This window comes from Vidua macroura, chromosome 1 (assembly GCF_024509145.1).
Source record: "Vidua macroura isolate BioBank_ID:100142 chromosome 1, ASM2450914v1, whole genome shotgun sequence".
Classification (NCBI taxonomy): domain Eukaryota; kingdom Metazoa; phylum Chordata; class Aves; order Passeriformes; family Viduidae; genus Vidua; species Vidua macroura.
The window spans coordinates 6,484,570-6,505,119 of NC_071571.1; the positions used below are offsets into that span (position 1 = coordinate 6,484,570).

Below are 20,550 nucleotides of genomic sequence, written 5' to 3' on the forward strand. Positions count from 1 at the left end.
AGTGCCAATAAAAGTGCTTTCCAATACTTAGGAGTTTGTCTTACATAAATGAGACACTGGATCTCAACATATTTGCAGAGACAAGCCAGCGTTTGCTACAAAACACAACTTCAGCCACAGTGAAATAGCAGAATTGCAGGAAACAAAAGATGATTTTGCCATAATGTAATGAAAACACTTGAGCTGCTGCAGCACAGGAGCAAACAATCTGAAGGGGATTCAATTCAAGGATTAGACTGAGGCTTACTAAGTCATCTCCAGATTTCAGCTACTTTGAGTCACTGGGGTTTTTCATTTTTTTGTGTTTTCCTCCACTTTTTATTGGCCAAATCTCTTCAAAAACCACGTCCTCAAGGAAGAATAAAATAAAACAGAATCAGAACTGAAAACCCCCAACTCATGGCCTTATCTGAAAATGACCTTGCATAAATATGACTAAAAAAGGTGACATTCACACCAGGCAAAAGATCTCTGCCATAAATACTTGAACTGCAACTATTTTTTCCAGTTCACTGCATTTAGGAAGACAGCTGCCTGTTGCCTCCTCTTTTCATTCTTGTCAGTCAATAACCGTGAATAATCTTGACAATTAGAAGAAAGCTTACGGCTGGAAAGCCAGGCAAGTGAGGGACCTGCTCTGATCTCGTAGCCCCTCAGCTAAAAAAAAATAAAGGGAAAAAAAGCAGAAGCAAAGAGGAAATTAGGGAAGGAAAGGAAGAACAAGATGATTCTGTGCTTTGTGTGCTGAATGGGATGTCAAGGGGGAACATCGTGGTGTCCATGATGAGGAAAGATTCCCCTCTTTCCCACATTTTCCTACATCACTCTGCAGCTGCAGAGAGCAATTTCACCTCTATGAAGTTTACAGTAACTTTGCTACAGCTTTTCTTATATCTTTAGCACCACATGTAAAAAGAGACCAATAAATTTAATATGCTTTATTTCGTAAGCTAAACCATTTTTTTCTTTTCCCAGAAGAATGGATGTCTTCATTCTTCATTCATTAAAGGTGCATTTTGCTGAAACTGCAACATAAAATGCCCTCAAGGACAGAAGAAAGCTCTAATTCTCAGAGACAACCCAGAGGATTTTATCACACTCCTAGAACAGTATTCTGCCCAAACACAGCCTTGCATGCCCTTTAGGTCTCACCCCTGACTTTGAGCTAAGAGATAATGAGATTTTGTGCCATTCCTAGATTTTCATTTAGCAGTGTCATCCAATGCTGATAAATTACAATGCATCACTCATGCTGTGGGAATCCAAAGGGCTTTACAAACTGCAGATCCAGAAGAGCTTTGTGAGAGCACTTCAGTGATGAGACTTTCATTGCCTGCTCTGGCTTTCTGGATTAGCTCTGGGAAGGCATTAAGGATATCTGTCACTAGTCATCTCCCCCACACTTTCTGTCCAGCCTAGAGGGAAGGGGAAAGCCAGCATCTCCAACAGGAAATGTGCTCCCATATCCCAGGCATGGGAGAGGCTGCACAACTTGCTTAAACTTTGGAGAATTCAACATAAGATAAATGAACCCTGCATCTCACCTCTCCATCTTTACTGTCCATAAAGTGGGAATAAAGTTGGGTATTTGTTTTTTTTTCATTTACCCCCCTATTTAGAAAGCTGTCCAGACAAGGGACTGCTTCTCACTCCGGTGTGCTCGGCACTGCGGAGCGTGGTTTGCTCCGGCTCCTTCCCCAGCTCCACCCGCGGTAGCAGCGTAGCCATGACAACGCTGGGGCCGGGGATGCTCCATCCCCGCAGGAGGCTGAGCCAGCGCTCCGGCAGCACAGCGAGCTCCCAGCTCCGTGTTTGGGCTGCAGGACCCAGCCGGGATCATTGCAGCCCCGTTTCAACCCCGGCTTTGCTCGCTGTCGAGACACACTCCGGGCATCCCTGCACTGGGAGCTCTGGGGGCACTTCCAAGTGTTACTAAAATGACATTTTCTTTGGCTGCTGTGTAGAAAACAGGGTTAACTCTCTGAGTGCCCAGTGGAGTGAGAGGAAGGAACCTCTGTGTCCAAGTGAAAAATCCTAGAATTTAAATTTTAAGAAAACAGGCCAGCTATACAGCTTCTGAGAAAAAGCATGTTTGTTAAGAGAATTGGCAATGTCCAAGGGATAGTAAATCTCACATTTCCAGGCTCACACACACCAAGCCCTGGTCACTTGTTAAAGTCTATCTCAAGGGATGTGCTTCAAAGAGCATCACAGTTCTGCTTGGGAGAAGGTGTTAGAAGACAGCAGTGACCATCTCTGGAAGAAACATGGATAAAATACTTGCCCATCTGGAAAATCTTGTGAACAATGAGACAAACAGAAGAACACAACAAAGAGATTACTCACTCACACTAGAAATAACCACCACTCAAAATAAATTTTTGCAGTAGGTCCAGTTTGGAAATTATCCTCATATAGAAAGGGAAGGGAAGAAATGACACATACCCAGGGTTTTTTTTCTAATAATTGTACATGCAGTACTAAAATTCTGAGGAAGATATTTCCCCAAGTAAACTTCAGGCTTCTTTCAAAGACTATGACTTCATTTTTTTTTTTTTCCCAGAAATAGTTCCTATTTTAGATCCAGTGCAGGGAAGAAAACCTTACAAACGAGCCATATCAAATTCTGACTCCTTTAGCAGGAGTCTTCTGATTTTAGCCATCTTATTATTCTTTATGAGTCCACTTAAGCACCACAGTTACAATGGACCGATCTGAACATGCTGTGGAGAAAGGACAAGCAAACACACACTCAGGGAAGCCCAAATGAAAACTTAAGCTCATTATCCACATACACCAAAAATAATTTCTGTCCTCTGCAATGGCTTTGAAACCCAGCAGACACTGGTGAGCTGAAACAGGCAAATCTGCATTTGATTTGGCTGACAGTTTGTGCATCAAAATGTGTCAAGAAGCATTTGATCCTGCTTGGAGAGTGTGGGAAACATTTCCAACTTAGCAGGACACCCCGAACATGGTGACAGATGGGCAGAGTATGAGCCTGGCATGGGAGAGGCCATTTCAGAGCTGGCTGATGCTCCAAGCCATGTGGCAGACAGTCCAAACTCGTTTGTCACAAAAAAAATAAAGCTCACACTGGAATTACCAAACCAAGGCTCAGGGAGAGCCCCTGCCTGCAGCTCAGCCTGGCACAGACACCCACCCTGCCAAGGAGCCTCACTGAAAACCTCCCATGAAATTAATAAGCACCCAAGAAGGAAAGAAGGAAACAAAACAAAGCAAAACACAGCAAAGCTTTTTTTTTTTTTTTTTTTTTTTTTTTTCCTCAAGATAAATTAAATCCACAAGCAGGAAATTTTGATTCAGAATAACAATTTTATTTTTTCATTACTACCAAAAATTAGGTTCACACCAGTAATACAGCCCTAAAAAATAAAATAATGAGTATTTTTTTCCCATCAGGAACATTAATTTCTATCTATACATACTGAACAGCTGTACAACTATTGGTATATCTATTTACATCCAAGTTTTATTCACACTTACTTTGAGGTCTATCAGAAATGGAAATTGGTCTTAGAACCACAATCAGGCTCTAGAAGTCATCAAATACCTATGAGAAAAGTGTCTGTTACATCAGCACAAAAAGGGTAACTTTATCAAAATATACTTCAGTTCTAAAAGCAAAGGCACTGGTACCTACACTGAGAAGCAGAAACAAACTGCCCTGGTGACTATTTCCTCCCAGATGTAGATGTGACAGAGTTCAACTCACAGGGCATCACTATTTTTTCACACATATAAAACATGGTGTCATGTAGGGCAATGGGTATGAGAAACATATATAAACATATGTGCATACAGACATGGTAACAAGCTCTTACAGATTTTTACCTGCCATTTATTTTAAATTTAGGATGATTAAATACTTACTGTCTTCAAATCAGCTTCAAATCAGTCAGTGCCCCTACTTGGGTGGCCAAACAGGCTGAAATGACAGGAGGATTTTCCCCTCCTGATGGAAACCCGATGGCTCTTGGCTGCCTGAAGCAGACTCTGGTTACAGGTGATTTCCATCAACTCTGTGTTTTGCTTTTAAAAATTTGCAACAATATTGCATTTAATTCTCCTAGTTTCTTCTTGCTGAATGTCAGACATCCTTGTACATTCAGATTGATGGGATGGATCTGGGGGGATGGGGGAGTTTTTTTTGTTTATTTCAAACTGGGGCATTAAAAAAAAACAACATTTGTATTCCACTCCCAGTAATAAAAATGTACTAAACTGAAGTACCACCAAGTCTTCTTTTGCTGGGTTTCCCACTGCCTCCCTTTGAATTGAGGGCTGGCCCCTTGTCAGCAGGATCCCTTTCATCCTGCTGCCCATCATTCCCTCTTCCATCAGATAATCCTGCCCCCCAGGCTCCCAGCTGCAGCAGCTCCAGTTTCCTCACACCTCCCAGGGCTGCTCAAAGTCAGCACCGCCTCTGCTCTCCTGCACTCAGCACAGAGGGGACACAGCTGAGGGGGACATGTCCTCCCCAAAGGCTGACACTCTCATCTCTCCTGTGGCCCGGAACAGTGAACAACAAGCAAAACACACAAGATGCTGGCAAAATACCCTGCATCTTATACTGGATTAAATTTCATTTGCTATTCACCATCACCCCCCTAACAGAAGATCTTGAAACCCTTCAGGCTCTGATCTCAGGATGGAGCCGCCTCATCCGTTTTGGGTTTTGGACGTTCATTATCTCACAGATCCATTAATTGCAGTGCAAATTGCATATGTTCAGCACTAATTCTTGTAAAAAGGGAAAACGCAAGGAGGAACGTATGAAGCCAGTAATACAGCTCTTTATCCTGACAAGCCTCATCAAATATAAAATTAAAATCATTAAGCAAAACAGCACTTCCTGAAAACCTGTGATTTGGGGTTGCAGTGACTAGCCATGGCAATTAGTTGCTCAGCAGTTCAGGAGGCTCTGAGATGAGCAGTAGGAGAAACCAAGCATTGCAGGATGCAGAGACCAGATGGTTTTAGGCTGAAAATAAATGAATACCCCCCCCCCCCAAATGATAATATCTCTTTCCAAAACATTAATGAAAAGTTCTGCAAGGGGAAAAAAAAATCAACAAACCAACCCCAAACCCAAGCTACATTCTTTAACTAGATAAAAGACGATTTTGTTCAGCCTTGGAGTAGCTATTGTAATTAAATGCTCTAAAAAACAGGACAACAGCCCCGTGCCAGTCATGCATACGAGAGATAAAACACGACAAAAAAACCCAAAATACCCAAGCACCATGCATTTCTTACAGAGCCTGAAGAATTCCTGCCTCTCGGCAGACGCCTGCAGTGCACTCGGGCATCCACCTAAATGAATGCAGAACCTATTTTCCCCTGCTAAGATAAATCAATTTAATAATAAAAATAATCAAATCCAGAGAAACCCAGGGACAATCGAACCCCCGCTCTGACTTACAGCTCTGAAAAATCCTGCAGTCTGGCTGGAAACGTCCATCGAAGAACTGCATTGAAAGCTTTTCCCTAAAGGCAAGCGCATTTAAACATCTCGGGCTCTGCTACTGGAGCCGATGCTGCAACAGATGGGGACCAGGGCTGGGTGTGTTGGTGCCTCCCATCGCGGCACGGCGCGGGGATGGCAGCAGCGGAGCTACCGCAGCACAGGGAAGGCGGGCGGGCTCTCCCCGGTGCGGGCTCCCTGCCAAAATCGCCTGGGGCATCACGGCCAGGTTCGGCTCCCCGCCTGCAGAACCGGCCTTGAGCTCGGACAGCGCGGGCAGGTCATTGAGCCGCGTTCTGGGCGCGTTACAGAGATGCTCGGGGCGCACGGGGGAAGTCGGAGGGTTCAGATAACCGCAGGCGTTTTTAATGCGATCTGAAGGGGGAGAAAAAAAGATCCCGTTTTCAACAGCAGAAGTTTCAGGTGACTGAGGCTGCGTCTGCATCAGTATCGAATACCTTGGGGAAGGCAGCACAGAGCAGCAAATGCATTTTCAAGGCTGGAGTCTCTGCTGCTCCATAACAGCCCTATTCCCCACTTAACCACAGCTCCACTTTGTAGATGCACAAAAGTCACATTATTTCTCTGGGCTTAAGTTTTCCCATCTGCAGCATGAACAGGGGATGATTTGGCTAATTTTTATTTTATTATAAAGACTTCACTGGGAAAATAAAGTGCCTGAGCACAAAGTATAACCATCAAAAGTATCACCATCCAAAAGAAAGATAATAGTTATTTTGAAAGGGCACCATGTGAGCAAGTGCTTAGCAGAGCAATGCAAACTCTCCCAGTAGGAGCTGAGGGATGGTGGGGATTTGAATTTTCTTTTTCATCAAGCTAAATCCTTTTTTTATAACCCCATTCAGCTTTGATTACTCCACCAACCAGTCTCACAGTGTCCTTTACTGGCAATGAAATTATTCCCCAGACCATGGGGACACATCCTTGGCCCAGATGCTATCAAAGGCTGGCTCAGATGAGGACACCTCTGCTAGAACAAAGCAAAAGGCAGAAAGGTCATCCCTGCAGCTTCCAATACTTGAACAGAGGCATCAAAACACCATGCAATGAATGACACATCTCTGGAGAAACAGGTGGTCAGATCTTGATCCACGGAGCATTGCCAGTCCTTTCTTGGTCATCTCAAAATATCTTTTTTGATGATCTGTTGAAAAACTCCCTAAGATGGAGGGTTTGCTTTAATGAATGACTCCAGGTCACTAAACCACCAGATCAGTGGAGTGGACTTGGTTTACACATCACTCTCAGTCTATTCATCCCATTCATTGGATGATGCTGCACCCTTTTGCAAGAGAATGCAGCCAAAACTGACCTTAACTCTGCTACATCAATTCATAAATACCACTGAGGCTGGGCAGTACTTCAGCAGCAAAAGAGATGAGGTCCAGGTGACACCCCTCGTGTGCCAGGCAGACAGCACACCCTAGGAACCATCCACTGCTCTCTCTTCCTTCGGTGTGCTAAGTGGCTCTGATAACACAAGCCCCTCGGGAGCAAAAAAGCTGAAAATGGTACACAGTGTTCACTCACAAATGGCAGCTATTACTTGAATCCTTTCAAGACAAGATCATTGGCATCGTTTTTTAACAGAAACATGCACAAATATTTGGTGCTTAGAAGATTTGTCCCCATCTAAATTAATATTTTATGCATGCAGAATGTACAAATAGTTTAAGAAAATAAACAAGCTTCCTCTTAAATGCTGTTTAAGGGGTATAAGAGAAACCAGTCAACCAGCTGGAGCAAGCAAAACACATTTTGTCTCTCCTCCTCAAGCTGTAGGAGAAAGGAAGGAATCTGTGGCTGACCTAGAGAGGATAAAAGGGAAGACTGGATTCATAGTGGAATATAAAGGGTTCTCCTGATTAGCAATCAGATCAAATAAAAAGGGGCATTAACAGCCAGCAAAATGTCCCATATCCCTAAATCATCCCTTTCAAATCACTCATAGGCTCAGTTTGATGTAGCCAATGCCAAGAATCATCCAGACCTATTAAAGTGTTTTTGTAAAAAAAAATAATCTTAAAACTGTTTCGGGTTTCAAAGTCTGACTGGCACAAATTCTACTTCAAAAACCTGCCTTTTCCTCCCCCACCTTTGGGTAAGGCGTATGAAACAGATTGCACAACTACATCTCAGATAGGCAGAACAGTTAATGGTTTAGATACCATTTCATAAATATTTGCTGAACTAGTTTTTGGATTCTGTCCAGTTTCTGACAACCATTAAAAACATTGAATAATTTGCCATTTTCTTTCACCCTTCTGGGGTGAAAAATAGGCAGGGAGATTTTATTGCTATAATTTCTTACCATTATTTAATGACTACTCGTATTCATGTGGATGTCTCCTGCCAAAGAAGCCCAAGTGATTCTTGAATCTACAGGCCTGAAGTGTCCAAATCACATTTATGTAAACATTTATATATTCTTTATTAAATATTCCCATACTGAATACCTGGGCTCATATGTGGCTGCATAATTGGTGAAGATCTGAGAGAAACCAACTAATTTCTGAATAAATACCTTGTTTCACATTGGGATTTCAAGTGCCTGTGCCCTATCAGAGATGCTGAGGCTCAGTGACTAAAAGCAGCAGTGAGTTACAGCACATCATCTAGCACAAGGTGGTGCAATATGGGAAATCACACAAATAAACTTATTTGATGATAACCACACTTTACCGACAAGTTCTAGAAGTCTCTATGAACAGGGATCCAAAACTCCAGTCCCTTCCTTGCTTCCTTACATATTAAGGACAATTCAGGAGGTTCCAGAAAATGCTTTCTATAATCAACTTTCCATGACGATAGATTTTTAAGATATTTTCAATTTTTTTCTTCCAAATTCTTAAGTCCTTACATCTCAAGCTCAGCAGTCATTATTCATTTTATAACCGTGTGTCTTAAAAAAAAAAAGTTCCTTTGAGAGGACTTCTAGATCACTTACATATTTGGACCAGCTGTAGGATTCTCACACATTACCAGAGAATAACACTGGAGGGAAAACAAATCACCAAGACCTGCTTGTGCCTTGGACTGTGAATTGCACACTCACCTATGGCCCAAAGACCAAACTCTGAGCAAAGCAGATTTATGACTGTCACATTTCCACCAGCATAAAGCTACAGAATTCCCTGTCCAACTGAAACAGGCATTGTTGTACTGGTTTGTTTTTCCATTTGAAGAGTCTGGTTTTCAAAAATTCAGAGCCAGATCCCTCAATCAGCTTCAGATTTGACTGCACATAATTCCTGCACGATTTCCTTGAACTGTTCCAAAACACCAAGTCAATTTCATCCTTTTAGTCCAAGTACAAGCCTAAAGTACAATAAATTTCTAACTGGCAGTACAGCAACCTTCCACAATTTCCCAGAGGAGACTGAAAATGTCTGGCTTTTGGTTGTTGTTATTTATATTCCATAATTTTCCAAAAGATATGGTGGGTTTGTAAGTACTGTATAAATTAGATGAGTTCATGGGGCCAGCTTCCATTATAGTTTCTTTTTTCTTATGAGGCAAAGAGTGCCTTGAAATCAATGGAGCTTCTGTCTGTGAAGATATCACTTCAGAACACAGCAGATACAGCAATTATCGAAGTGCATGGGGAGCCAGAGCTCTGCATGGCAGGGCAGGGCTTTTGTCCAGAGTGTAATTAAGAAAGATTTTTCATATTTTTTACAGCCAACACAGCCATTATATTCATGGTTGCACTATCCCCACTGCTACTGAGCACGACCAGCAACCAAAAGCAACGTGCAACACAGATGTGGAGCCTCCAGCCAAGAAGCCAAAGCACCTGGGGAATGTTCAGATGAGAGAAGCAAGTTTTTGAAGGGCAGGGAAAGCCACAGCAACAGCTGGGAGACCAGCAGAGCCCAAGGGGAAGATGAAACGGGGAGAAAAAATCTTAAATTGCACCATAAGACACCAGCTCTTAGTAGAACAGCCAAAGTAGTCTCTTGGAGTTGATGTCGGGCAAAGGGCAGCTGTGATCTGCAGGAGTTGGAAAAGGGAGTACAAGAAAAAAACCAAAACATTTAGCCCCAAGAGTAAGAGGTAGGGATGAGCTGCAGAGTCCACCCTGCCCAAATCAGGCAAAACTGCAATGCAGGGTGATGGAGATGGTACAAAATAGAAAGAGAGAGGAGCAGAGAAAAATATCCCATGACAAATGAAATCCACAGTTTACTCTTTTTTTCATCTCAAACAGCCACAATTTTTTCCTTGCAATTTTTCAGCATGATCTACCAAGCAATGAACCAAGTAGCTGGGATTCCTGACTCACTGCTGACAAGTCAGAAGGAGAACATCCATGTGAGAAACATCAAACCCCAGTGAGCAATCACCCATCTCTCCCGGGGGAGGGAGCACCCTGCCAGCCTCTGCAATGAAGATGGATCACACTGCACCAGGGATGCTCAGCCAGCTCGGTACCAAAAGCAGGATAGCTGCATTCTCAAATCTAGCTCTTCAGCAGGACTCACACAGAGGGGTTTTTCCCTCTGTATTTGCATCTGTACCCAGATGCAAATGGCATTGAAATGATGAGGTGCTCATACAAAGGCAGTACTGGAGGCTGCACAACAGCAGCCTTGCGCCTGCTCCACATGGACCCCACTGCCCTTCCCACCTGTCTGGATCTCACAGATGGAGGGATGGAGCCTCTTTGCTGCATCATAGTGGGGAGGAAGGGGTGGAGACACTTCTGGAGAGGTGCCAGTGCAGAGCTGTGCTGTGCCTGGGGTCAATGAAGGTCTCTGGGTGCCTGGGGAGAATTACAAAGTCTGAGCTAGGACACAATGTTCAATAACTCAGGGAGAGAAGGACCAATGCTTTGAACTATAATCCTCTGTGGTGTGGGTGAAACCTCTCAGAGATGTCCTGGTCTCTGAGGATGAATAAACCAGAGAGCAAAATTACTGCCAGGAACTTGGTGGTGCCCCTGTGGTGCCTCATTCAGCTTTGCTTGAGGCATTTGGAGGGGCTGCCACACTGGTATCAGTGGTGATCTGGGAGGTTTTGAATCACAGCAATTGGTGATTCAGGATAACCAGATTTAAACACTGTGGATTAGCTCAGATTTAAACACTGTGGACTAGCACCACTGCCTTCATTCTCTACAAAGGCATTGCATTTTAAAAGTTTTGAAGGACACAGGGTGGGTCTTACCTTGCTTCTACTGTATCCCTTAAGAGCTTGGATGAGAAACACCCTTTGTGGGCCAGAAACAGTCCCACAAGACAATAGAAGAATGATACTGCAGCATCTAGAAATGGGAGAAAACCACAGGGAAATAGGATCTGGTGGGTTATGGGTAAGCACTCCAACCAGGGGCTTCAGCATAAAATCCTTTTATACCTGTATGCAAAGGCTATTGGGATGCTTAAAAATGTGAATTCTGCAATATGGCTTTCAGAGTGGGATCTCTAAGGAGCAGCACTTCCACAAGGACACAGCAGTGGCCACATGGAGGACTGGAGATGCCTCAGCTCTGCTGCTGCCTCCTCGATCTCTCTGCCTTTGGGCTGCTCTGTGCTCCCTCCCTTGGCAACACACACTGCTCCTGGGGGCTGTGACAGCAACAGGGATAGGGGAATCAGTGCCAAAAAAGCCAGGGGAATAGGGTGAAAAAATGAGGCAGGAAGGAGAAAAAGGTGATGGCAATTAGCTGCACACACACCCAGCCACACCTGAGCAGTCTTTAACATTTTTAAGACTGGCTTAGAGATTGTGGTGGAGAACATATAGCACATCTGCAGCTCTCAGGAGAGCACTAATTATTTCCCCAAAAGAAAACATCTTGCTACAATAACAGCACAGGATCCATCCAAGAATTAAGATGCTCTTGCACGCTCACAGCAAGTTTTACTCTCTTTGAACCTCATGACTTAGGTTTGACTGATGTGGTGGATGTTGAGTGATTTCATTGAAGTTGTCCCCGTGCCTGCAGGGCCCAGGTGAGCTACCCACATTCTCACATCTTTGTACAGCCTGGCTAGGGACAATTTGTTCTTCAGGTCAGGGATTCTGGGCTTTCTAAGGCACTCTGTTCACGTAGCAACTTCGCTCTATGTAGGTTTTACCTTTTGTAGGCGTGCAATAAATAGTAACCATTAACTGAATTGAAACAAGGGCCCACCTAGAAAAGGATAAAGTGGCTGCCTACATACAGGAATGAACAGTTAAAATATCATCAAAGGTTTAGAAGCTGAAGTACAAAGATCTCTGCTGGTATCAACTGGCTGTTAGGGAAATAAAAAAGGAGGTAAGAGCACCTTGCAGCATTTAAAGTAGGTCAGCACTGCCAGAAAAGAAATACTTTTAAATACATTGTGATGCAGAAACCTGACACAGAGTTACAAATTCACCAGAAAGAATTTGTCAGCTTAACTAAAATAGAAGTAAACGAGTTTATCCACTCAATTGAACTTAGAGACATGCAGCAGTTGGGGCTAAATGTAACAAGCACGAGCCACATCAACACTGGCAGACTGGCATGAATGCCCCAGGAATATTTACACCCACAGTATTCTGCTGGATCCTACTGGAATGAGCAGTCAGACTTTCAGACTGTAACTAGAGATGATCACAGGGATTTCTGGAATACAGATGGACCATTTCCCTGAGAGCTGCTTCATCCACTCCCACAGCACCGTGGCTGCCCAGCTCTTGGGAAGGTGCTCCACAAGGCTGGTGCCAGAGCAGGCACATCACACAGGGCTGCTGGCACCAGCTCCCCTCTGCTGCTGCTGCAGCTCAGGGACTCTCCCAGCAGAGCCACATCCCCTCCCCAAAAGGATGCAAAATGCTCAGGGGCAAAGCCCCACTGCTCCTTTGTGTCATCCACAAGCACAGTGGAAGCCCTGAAATAGATGCCATCTGTGATAGAAGTCCAGTGTTTATTTAACAGCCAGAGGCAGTTCTGAATATACGATGCACCCAGCAAGAGTGAAGTTATTTTAAGATCAAATATTTGATTACCACCACAGAGACTTATTTACAAAAAAAAAAAAACAAAACAAAACAAAAACAAAAAACCAAAAAAAACCCAAAAAAAAAACCCCAACCCCCCCCCCAAAAAAAAAAAAAAAAAAAAAAAACCCACAAAAAAACACCCAAACAAAAAACAACAAAAAACAAATACCTACCAACCAACCAACCAAAAGAAACACAAGAAAGAGCATATATAAGTTTAGGTTTTACTTCCTAATTTGGTCATGTAAATAATAATTTAAAATAATCTACCCACACTGGAAAGAGAAGTGTGTTCTCAAAGTTTCTCACCTCAGTCAACAACACTTTAAATACATCTTGCACACAAAATTTGCCTAAAGGAAAATGAATGCAATTTAATTTTAAAGAACCCAACTATATAGAGCCAATAAAATTTAAAAAAATCAAATGCAAGTACAAATGATCACATCAGAAGAAATACTTGTGTCAGTTTCTGCAGTATTCTGGTTTTTATTTTTTTTTGTTTGTTTGTTTTCTTGGGTTGGGTTTTTTAAAGGTAAGACAAGTTGCTCACAAAGCAATCACTAAGGTATGTATATAAACCAGGCTTTTTTCATTTGAGAAGTTCATTAAATAATTTAAAAGGGGAAGTCTTTTAAAGGCTGTAACCTTTACACCTCACCAAAAAAAGGGTGTAAATTGTCACTCAATTTTACTCATACTGTGACCCTGGTTAATAAGAGTAATAATGTGTGTGAATATATGTACATCTATCTGAGAAAATACACACACACACACACACACATATATATATAAATTAATATATATATAAATATATAGATACATGCACAAAAACTACTGTTGCAGGTGAATATTTTTTGTTCTTCCCACATTCCATGGCCTCCCTGTTACATCTACATTTTAAATGATGAAGGATGTCTTTGTGGTTGAGGTTGGCAGGGTACCCACATTCTATTCCCAGTAGACAAATTCCAGCAAGCCCTGAAGGCTGATGGGTCTTTTCTTTCAATCATAGAATGACTAGATTGTTTAGGAAGAGTTATTTTTTTTTTAATACTTTCAGCATTTTGTAGAACTGGAAGAAAAAGCAATGATTTTTTTTTTTTAAACTTTGTACATTTGACACAATATTGACTTACACACACAAATAAAATGGCAGCAACAACTACAACCTACACACAAAGCATCACTTGTTTGATTCCTCACACTGAAGTTGTCCTCCACAGACATTTGGGCTTCCAAACCTGCTCCAAACACCCCAGATTCCACTGGGGACAGCACCACAAGCCCCAGACCTGTTTTGGGGAGATTCTATGAATTATGCTGAAAAAACACTGAAGATTGTAATCAGAACATTAATTATGTCATATCAATTTAAAAGATCAACCAATTGGATTCAACTTTCTCCAAGGCATGGAATAACCCAAGTTGGAAAAGACCTCAAAAGATCATCCAGACCAACCTTTCATGGAAAGGAAGCCTAGATGAGATTATCTAGCACCCTGCCCAGTCACATCTTGAAAACCTCCTGGAAAGACCAATTCCATACCTCAAATACCACATTTATACAGTGTTTGTTTTGATCACTATGTTAGAGTGCTGTACTGGGTAACAAAAGTCCAAAGGCTTTTGAGCTGACAGAAATCCCCCTGTGAGTGCCCAACCACTCCCTCCAGCTGTCAGCACCAGAGCAGCTTCTGAACAGGAACACGTCCCATAAACAGCAGGATCATCTGTTTTGAAGGTTGGAGACTGAAGTCTTGTTTCTTGGCAACATTCAGTAATTCAAAGCACATTCTTATGTGTTTCATAAAATGTCTTTTTCTTCCTTTTGTAGTACTTTTAAGCCTCTATGCATTTTCCAGTGAGAACAGGGCTGGTGGACAGGGGTCCCAGTCCCAAGGTTTGAGCTGGCTCCCCACATGGACCTGGGCAAAATTGTGCTTTGCTGTGGCAGGTCTAATGAGACCTGATAGACCTAATATAAGATCTAATAATACTTCCACTGGTTTATCAGCAAGAATCACTCTTCCACACCAGGCTGTGCAGCCACATTTGCAAAATTAAGGAGTATCAACTTAGAACAAAATTCAGGAGTATCAACTTAGAACAAGCAGGTAAAACCACAGCTCCTCTTTATTTATCATGAAAAGGAAAAAGCATTAATGGCTGTTCCAAAAACTTTACTGTTTGCGTTTCTCCCCTCCTGGCTGTTCTTTGTTGATTTTTTAGACTACACTCTATTCAGAGGTACCACCTTTTAACAGAACATACAGTAACAAGTATTGTTCAGTGAAATTCTGATATAAAGATAATAAGATGGCATTAAATAAGGAAGCACCAAGAAACCTGAGAAATCATTTGGCTACAACACCAGCATTAAGTATGACAAACAGCAGCTTTGGATCTTGATCAACAAACAGCCAGTGGTTGAGGGCTTTGCAAACAACTCCAGAAAGGCTTTCAACCTTGTCCTTGTTGGATACCTCTGTAGAGCTCCTGCCAAAGATAATCCTCCTCTACAGCCCAGTAATATATTCCAAAAAGAGAATTTTATTTACTTTAGGATATGTTAATTACTATTTGTGTGTGTTATTAGCATCAATTTCTTAAGAATGCAAAAGTTGTCAGCTATTTTGGAAGAAAAAAAAGGAGGAATTGCAGCTACAAAATACTTCTGGGTTTATCCTCTCCTAGTACTTGAATTAAAACATTATGAGTGTGGCATAATATACCAGCTACAATGTCCTAAAATAGAATAAACATTTCCATCCATGTACAGCTCAAGATATTTGTTTCTCTAGGACCACTGCCTCTCTTGATTGCAAAGCAGCTTTTAAAAACAGATTTCTCAGTCCCTCAGTTTTCCACTCGAATGCTTCTGAAATATGCCCATTTAACAAGTTGCAGGAGGACCTTGGGGACCTCCTGCTGGAACTCTGATGGCACACAGACATTGTAATAAACTGGCTTCCACCTCAGCTAAAGCTTTTTTATGAAAGGTTTTTCCACACAGAATTCATTCCTTGGTGTTCAGAGTGTAACTACCTCTCTTCAGAGATTCAGTACAGATTTCCACTGAAAGCTTATCAGCAGAGACTGCTTCTGGGAAAGGAATAAGAGAAATATATCTCACTTGAACTTTGCAGTGCAGCCTTTCACTGCCTTTGGAAGCTACGCTGTGAAGTCAGATTTTTGTGTAATGCACTGACAACATCTCAAGCATCAGTAGAAAAGGAGCTAATTTGGTTTGTTTGCTCTAGGGCAGGAAGAAAGGAAGCAGAAAGCATCTGGAAGAAGAAAATTAAACCCCTACAACTGCCTGGAAAATACCATTTTAAATGCTAGATTTCAAGGTCACGGAAGGAAGTGACCACTGACTGGACTATATTTAAATGCACTATGAAGCTCAATACTGTGCTTATTTTTAGGCATGAATAATAACTATTCCCCTTTCTTCTGCACAAACTTATTCCTAACAGGCATCCTGTCCAAAGAGTCATCCAGGGCAACTCCTAACACTGACAGGAGCACAATATGGGGCTATGTGGCTGCCTACAGGAACACTTCTTTTCTTCCTACCACCAAAGAGATATTAGCAGTGCATTTCCAGGATGGAGTTTCCTTCCCCAGGTCCAATTCCAACATCTACTCCAGTCAATGATGATCCAGATGTCCTGTCAGACTCTACATTACATCCCAGCTGAAAGGCAGTCCAGCCAGTGTCCCTCAGAATGTCTTAGCTTTACCCTGTGGTAATTTTAGCTGTGGTCTTCCACAGCTTGCCCAGACAAGTGTTTCAGAACCATCCAGCTCCAGCAACACCCACTAGCTAACCTTTCTGAATCCATTCCACACTTGGGTTTTACAAAAATTAAGAGGTTTATCTAACTTAGTGCTACAGTTTGAGCTTCATGTACTGAAAGGACAAGCATAATGCTCTTGCATGATTATTGGATCACTGGGAGAAGAAAAGGCGATTCACATGCTCGAGGTTGAAACAAATGGAGGTGTCCAAGACAGAAAGGATTTTCTTTTCTTCCTTCCTTCCTGCACCAACATGAAAGTGCTTTGTGTGGTTGGTTTTCATCTTTTTATGTGTGGTCTCATTTCCAGGGCCACTTCAGAAAATTACCTAACAAATCCTTCCTGCTGGGAAAGTAAATTTCAGATTAAAAGGTGGCAGCAGTCTTGATTACTCCAGCCCCTTTCCTGCAGCACATCATGGTGGTGGGTTTTGGCTTCAGTGACACTCTGCTGAAGCTGTGACATGCTCTGGACTGTAGTGGGGTCCATTTCTGCCTATGGGGTGTAATAAATGTTCTGTAGATCCTTGTAGCATGAAACCTTTGGAGATGGCAACTACCAACGCTGACAGAGGAGCATCTGTTGGAAAGAACTGGCATCAGTCATGGAACAAAAAGCAAACACAGCACTTCAGGGATGTATGTCCAAGTTCCTGGCTCTCACAAACATCCCTGCACACACCCCACCAACACGCTTATGGCAACCAGTGCCACTGCACACAGAAATTTTGAGACATTCATTTTGTTGTCCTAAGCAACCACCAGATCAGCTTGTTCCTCCAGATGTAACCACAAACATTCAGCAGATTAAGCTAAGCTCTCTGGCCAATTTCATGTCTTTTTTTTTTTTTGTTTTTTTTAATTGAGGAAATGAGGTAACAGGACAATGCAGAGCAGTCCATATTGATCTTATCCCACTACTAAATTTCTTCAGTTTATGAAAATCACTAAGAGGTAGTTTCTGTGTCAGCTACTCAGAAAGCTGTACAGCAAGTCAGTGCCTCTAATACATTACAAAACTAGCTGTAAAGTCATAAGCTTGATGCATGGCTTCAGCTACAGCCACATGCTCAAAACAAGGATTGCATCTGAATCTAGTATTTTGCAATTGCTATTTTAACAACCTGTTTTAAGTTGTCTTCAAGTCTTGCCAAACTGTAATGAGAAAGAGCAGAAATTTTCCAAAGCTGTGTCTGCCCAAAGAGGAACTATCTGAGAAAACTTCAGCCAAAATATTTAAGCCATTCCTAAAAATGTTGCAGAGAATATTTCTATATAAGAAACAATTTTCTGGTGAATTTTAGAGGGAGATGTCTACCTCTTCCTTGGGTTGGGTTTAAGAGTTATGACTTGGCAGGATAGACTGCATAAGGCAAACATTTCTGTTCTCCATACAAAAATGAACCAAAATTAAACTACTTTATACAGGGATGCTTACATTGAACAAGCACTGACTGCAAAACTGAGCTCCTTTAAATAAGGGGAGTGAAAATGTGGGAGATAATGTGGCCAGACTAACAAGGAAGCGGCTGTGGTATCTGAGAATATCTCAGAAGGAGCAAGGGATTGAGAGGTAGAGGACAAAATCTAATACTTGCTGGACAAGGAGACTGAAATTGAGTTCAGACATCCACAGAATGGAAGTTGGGATTAAGAAGCAGACATGAGGCAGGGACAGAGCAAAGTGGCTGAAGGCATAGGATGTGAGTGATACAGCTTTACTGAGAATGGGCAAAAGAGACTTCATATCCTGTCCACCTCCAGAAGATTAAACAGAATCAATTCCTCCTGAAGAAAGCAACAGCACTGGGTGAACTGACATTATGAGCAGGAGTCAACTAAGACTGAGACACCTAAGTTGAGGTGTCTCACCACAAATGCTTACATATAACCTAGTATTTGAATTCCCAGAATAGAAAATAGATGTAAAGGGTGGCATTCAGTGGCTGAAATAGAGGTCCTTATTGCCATCTGAGACAACACAGGTGAGGGCACAAGGCTGACATCTGCCACAGCATCTACATGGGGCCTGCACTCTATGGGAAAACACTTCACTGATTTGCCTGGAGTCCTTTGGCAGAAAGTATGTTACTGTTTGTGACTGACAAAGAATATCCTCTCCAGAGAGGGGACAGCAGCAGTATCCCAGTGTCAATGAGGAAAGCTGAAGGCCTGGCAGGGTACCTTAGCTCCAGTGGTAGCTTACAGGCTTATAAATGGGCATCCTAATGGATCTGCAGAAAAGAACCCAACTGAAGTTGGACAAGCTACTTGTGTCCAAACATTTCTCAGCTTTTGAGGCACTGACTTTGTAACCTTACCAATATTCTTTCAACACTTCTTGCATATTCTTATATAAAGGCCTTATATATGAATTTGGACTGGGGTAGCCAGACGCATCTGATGAAATTCAAACAAATCTTCTTTGATTTGTGACAGTCCATTAAACAGCACTAGGCATACATAATGCACAGCATGTTCTCTACAGATAGTTACCTTTGCCAACTAAAGCAACCCCAGAGATGGTTTTCCTAACCACTAAAGACAAATATGCTTAAACAAATGGTTTATGAAATCCAATAGCAAGGCACTGAGAGCAAGGCCAGTCTAGTTTGAGTTCTCTGCCTCCTGTTTATCTCTCCTTGAGGAATTCAAACTGAGAAGTCCTTGTGTAACTCGTGAAGACCAAAGAGGAAGCTCAAAGCACTGTGAAAAGGTTAGTGAAGACAACAACTGGAAACAGATACATGCTTTGCACTATGTTAATCATGAACAGTTTTTGTTTGAAATCTCAAACACAAGATCAAGCAGTTCAGGCCCCAAATCTGATGTGGATATTTGGCAATCACCAACCTGTGTGCAAAAGAATAAAGAAAACCCTGCTCTTTGTCCTGCTGTTAGAGCTGTTTACTTTCTGGCATGAGTTTGCAGTTCCTGAGGTCTTAGAATAAGGTCTGTAACCACAGAGCTGCAAAAGTTTGAGAACTGTACCAGACCTTGGGCCAGCAGTTCAACAAACAACTACAAAAGAAGAATTCAGATCTTCAAAGAGAAAGAGGAAGGAAATCAGCTGTCAGCTAGCTTAAAAAAAAAAAAAAAAAAAAAAAAAAAGATGCAGATGATTTATTGCTTACCAGCTTACCTAAGAAAAAATCCCAACAACTACGAGCCTGTGAGACACCGAACACATAATGTTTAAATTTCTCATTAAAAAAAAAAAAAAGGCCATACAGAGAAAACTAAGTACAAATAAACTTCCTTGGGAAAGCAGCATCGGCGTGGGCAGTAAAGAAGTTGTTGAAGTGGAACAATGTGGCAAACCTGACATTGATTGGATTTAAGCCTCTAATCACTTTCCCTTGCACACGAGTCTCATATCTGTTGTTAACTTTAATGAGACTTATGTGCCAAGTCTGCAAGGAGAATTGGTCCTTAACTCTCCTCGCTGCCAAACTGTTTCATTAGGAAGCATTTCCATGTCTTCCTGTTGAAGTTTCAGTCGGCAGTACTGACACAGACGCAGTGCTGGTGACGAGGAATTCTCCTCAGATCTGGGAGCTGTGGTGAGAGAAGGGCTCGGGTAGATCCAACACTTGTGCCAACGAGTGTGACTAAAGATCTAAAGCTTGTTACCTCCTGCTTGCCTCTGCAGTGCCTCTGGAGGAATGTCTTTCTCTGCTTTTCCTTCCTTAGTTTCTAAAAAGGAGAAGCATTTGTCACTATCTCCCCGGTGGAGCTATTTGGAGGATGAATTAGGACGTGTTTGTAGAACTTGGGGAGTGAGAAGTTTTATTTGAATGTTACTCCTTATTAACCCCACCAGCATGTCTCTGAACTTTGATGGTAATCTTTGGCCTACAAATATTGTATGTGATTCAATAGAAATGAATACCAGGTGAGCAGCTTCAGCACGTTTTGCAGTGGCTTAATGAGTATGTTTATAGCAATGATCTTATAAACCCAGAGTAATTGAACAACAAGCTACAAATCAGTTGCAGCCTGGAAAATCCTAATTTGAGGCCACTTTCTGCCTCCATCTGCATAACGTTTTAAATTTGTTGCTTTTCATTTTAATGTTAATTTACCCTGTGTGTTTCAAAGACTACTTCAGCCTGTTGGCAGCTCAGGAATGGGAGCAGACCTGCTGCTCCTTGGCAGCAGGTGAATGCCTTGGCCCTCGAAGGGCTGTCCAGATTCATGTTTCCCCAGCAGCTGGCAGTTCAGCCAGGCCTCTTTGCTGCAGAGCTTTTCTGGGGGGAA

At 42.2% G+C, this 20,550-nt stretch overlaps 1 protein-coding gene across 6 annotated transcripts in view; it reads right to left on the reverse strand.

The window, feature by feature from the left end:
• The window catches only part of PRKAG2 (protein kinase AMP-activated non-catalytic subunit gamma 2), a 236,211-nt gene that overhangs the window by 153,545 nt on the left and 62,116 nt on the right, over positions 1-20,550 (reverse strand). For 2 of the 6 annotated variants that reach the window (XM_053991572.1, XM_053991742.1), the window contains exon 1: positions 1,545-1,683. The exons of 2 other annotated variants lie outside the window; for them this stretch is intronic. In XM_053991572.1, coding sequence (XP_053847547.1) covers positions 1,545-1,565 — 21 coding nt within the window. In that variant the 5' untranslated portion in view covers positions 1,566-1,683. Of the gene's footprint in view, positions 1-1,544; positions 1,684-5,446; positions 5,862-19,923; positions 19,987-20,550 lie in introns of those variants that run through there. 2 more of the 6 variants (XM_053991662.1, XM_053991424.1) reach the window with 2 other exon arrangements.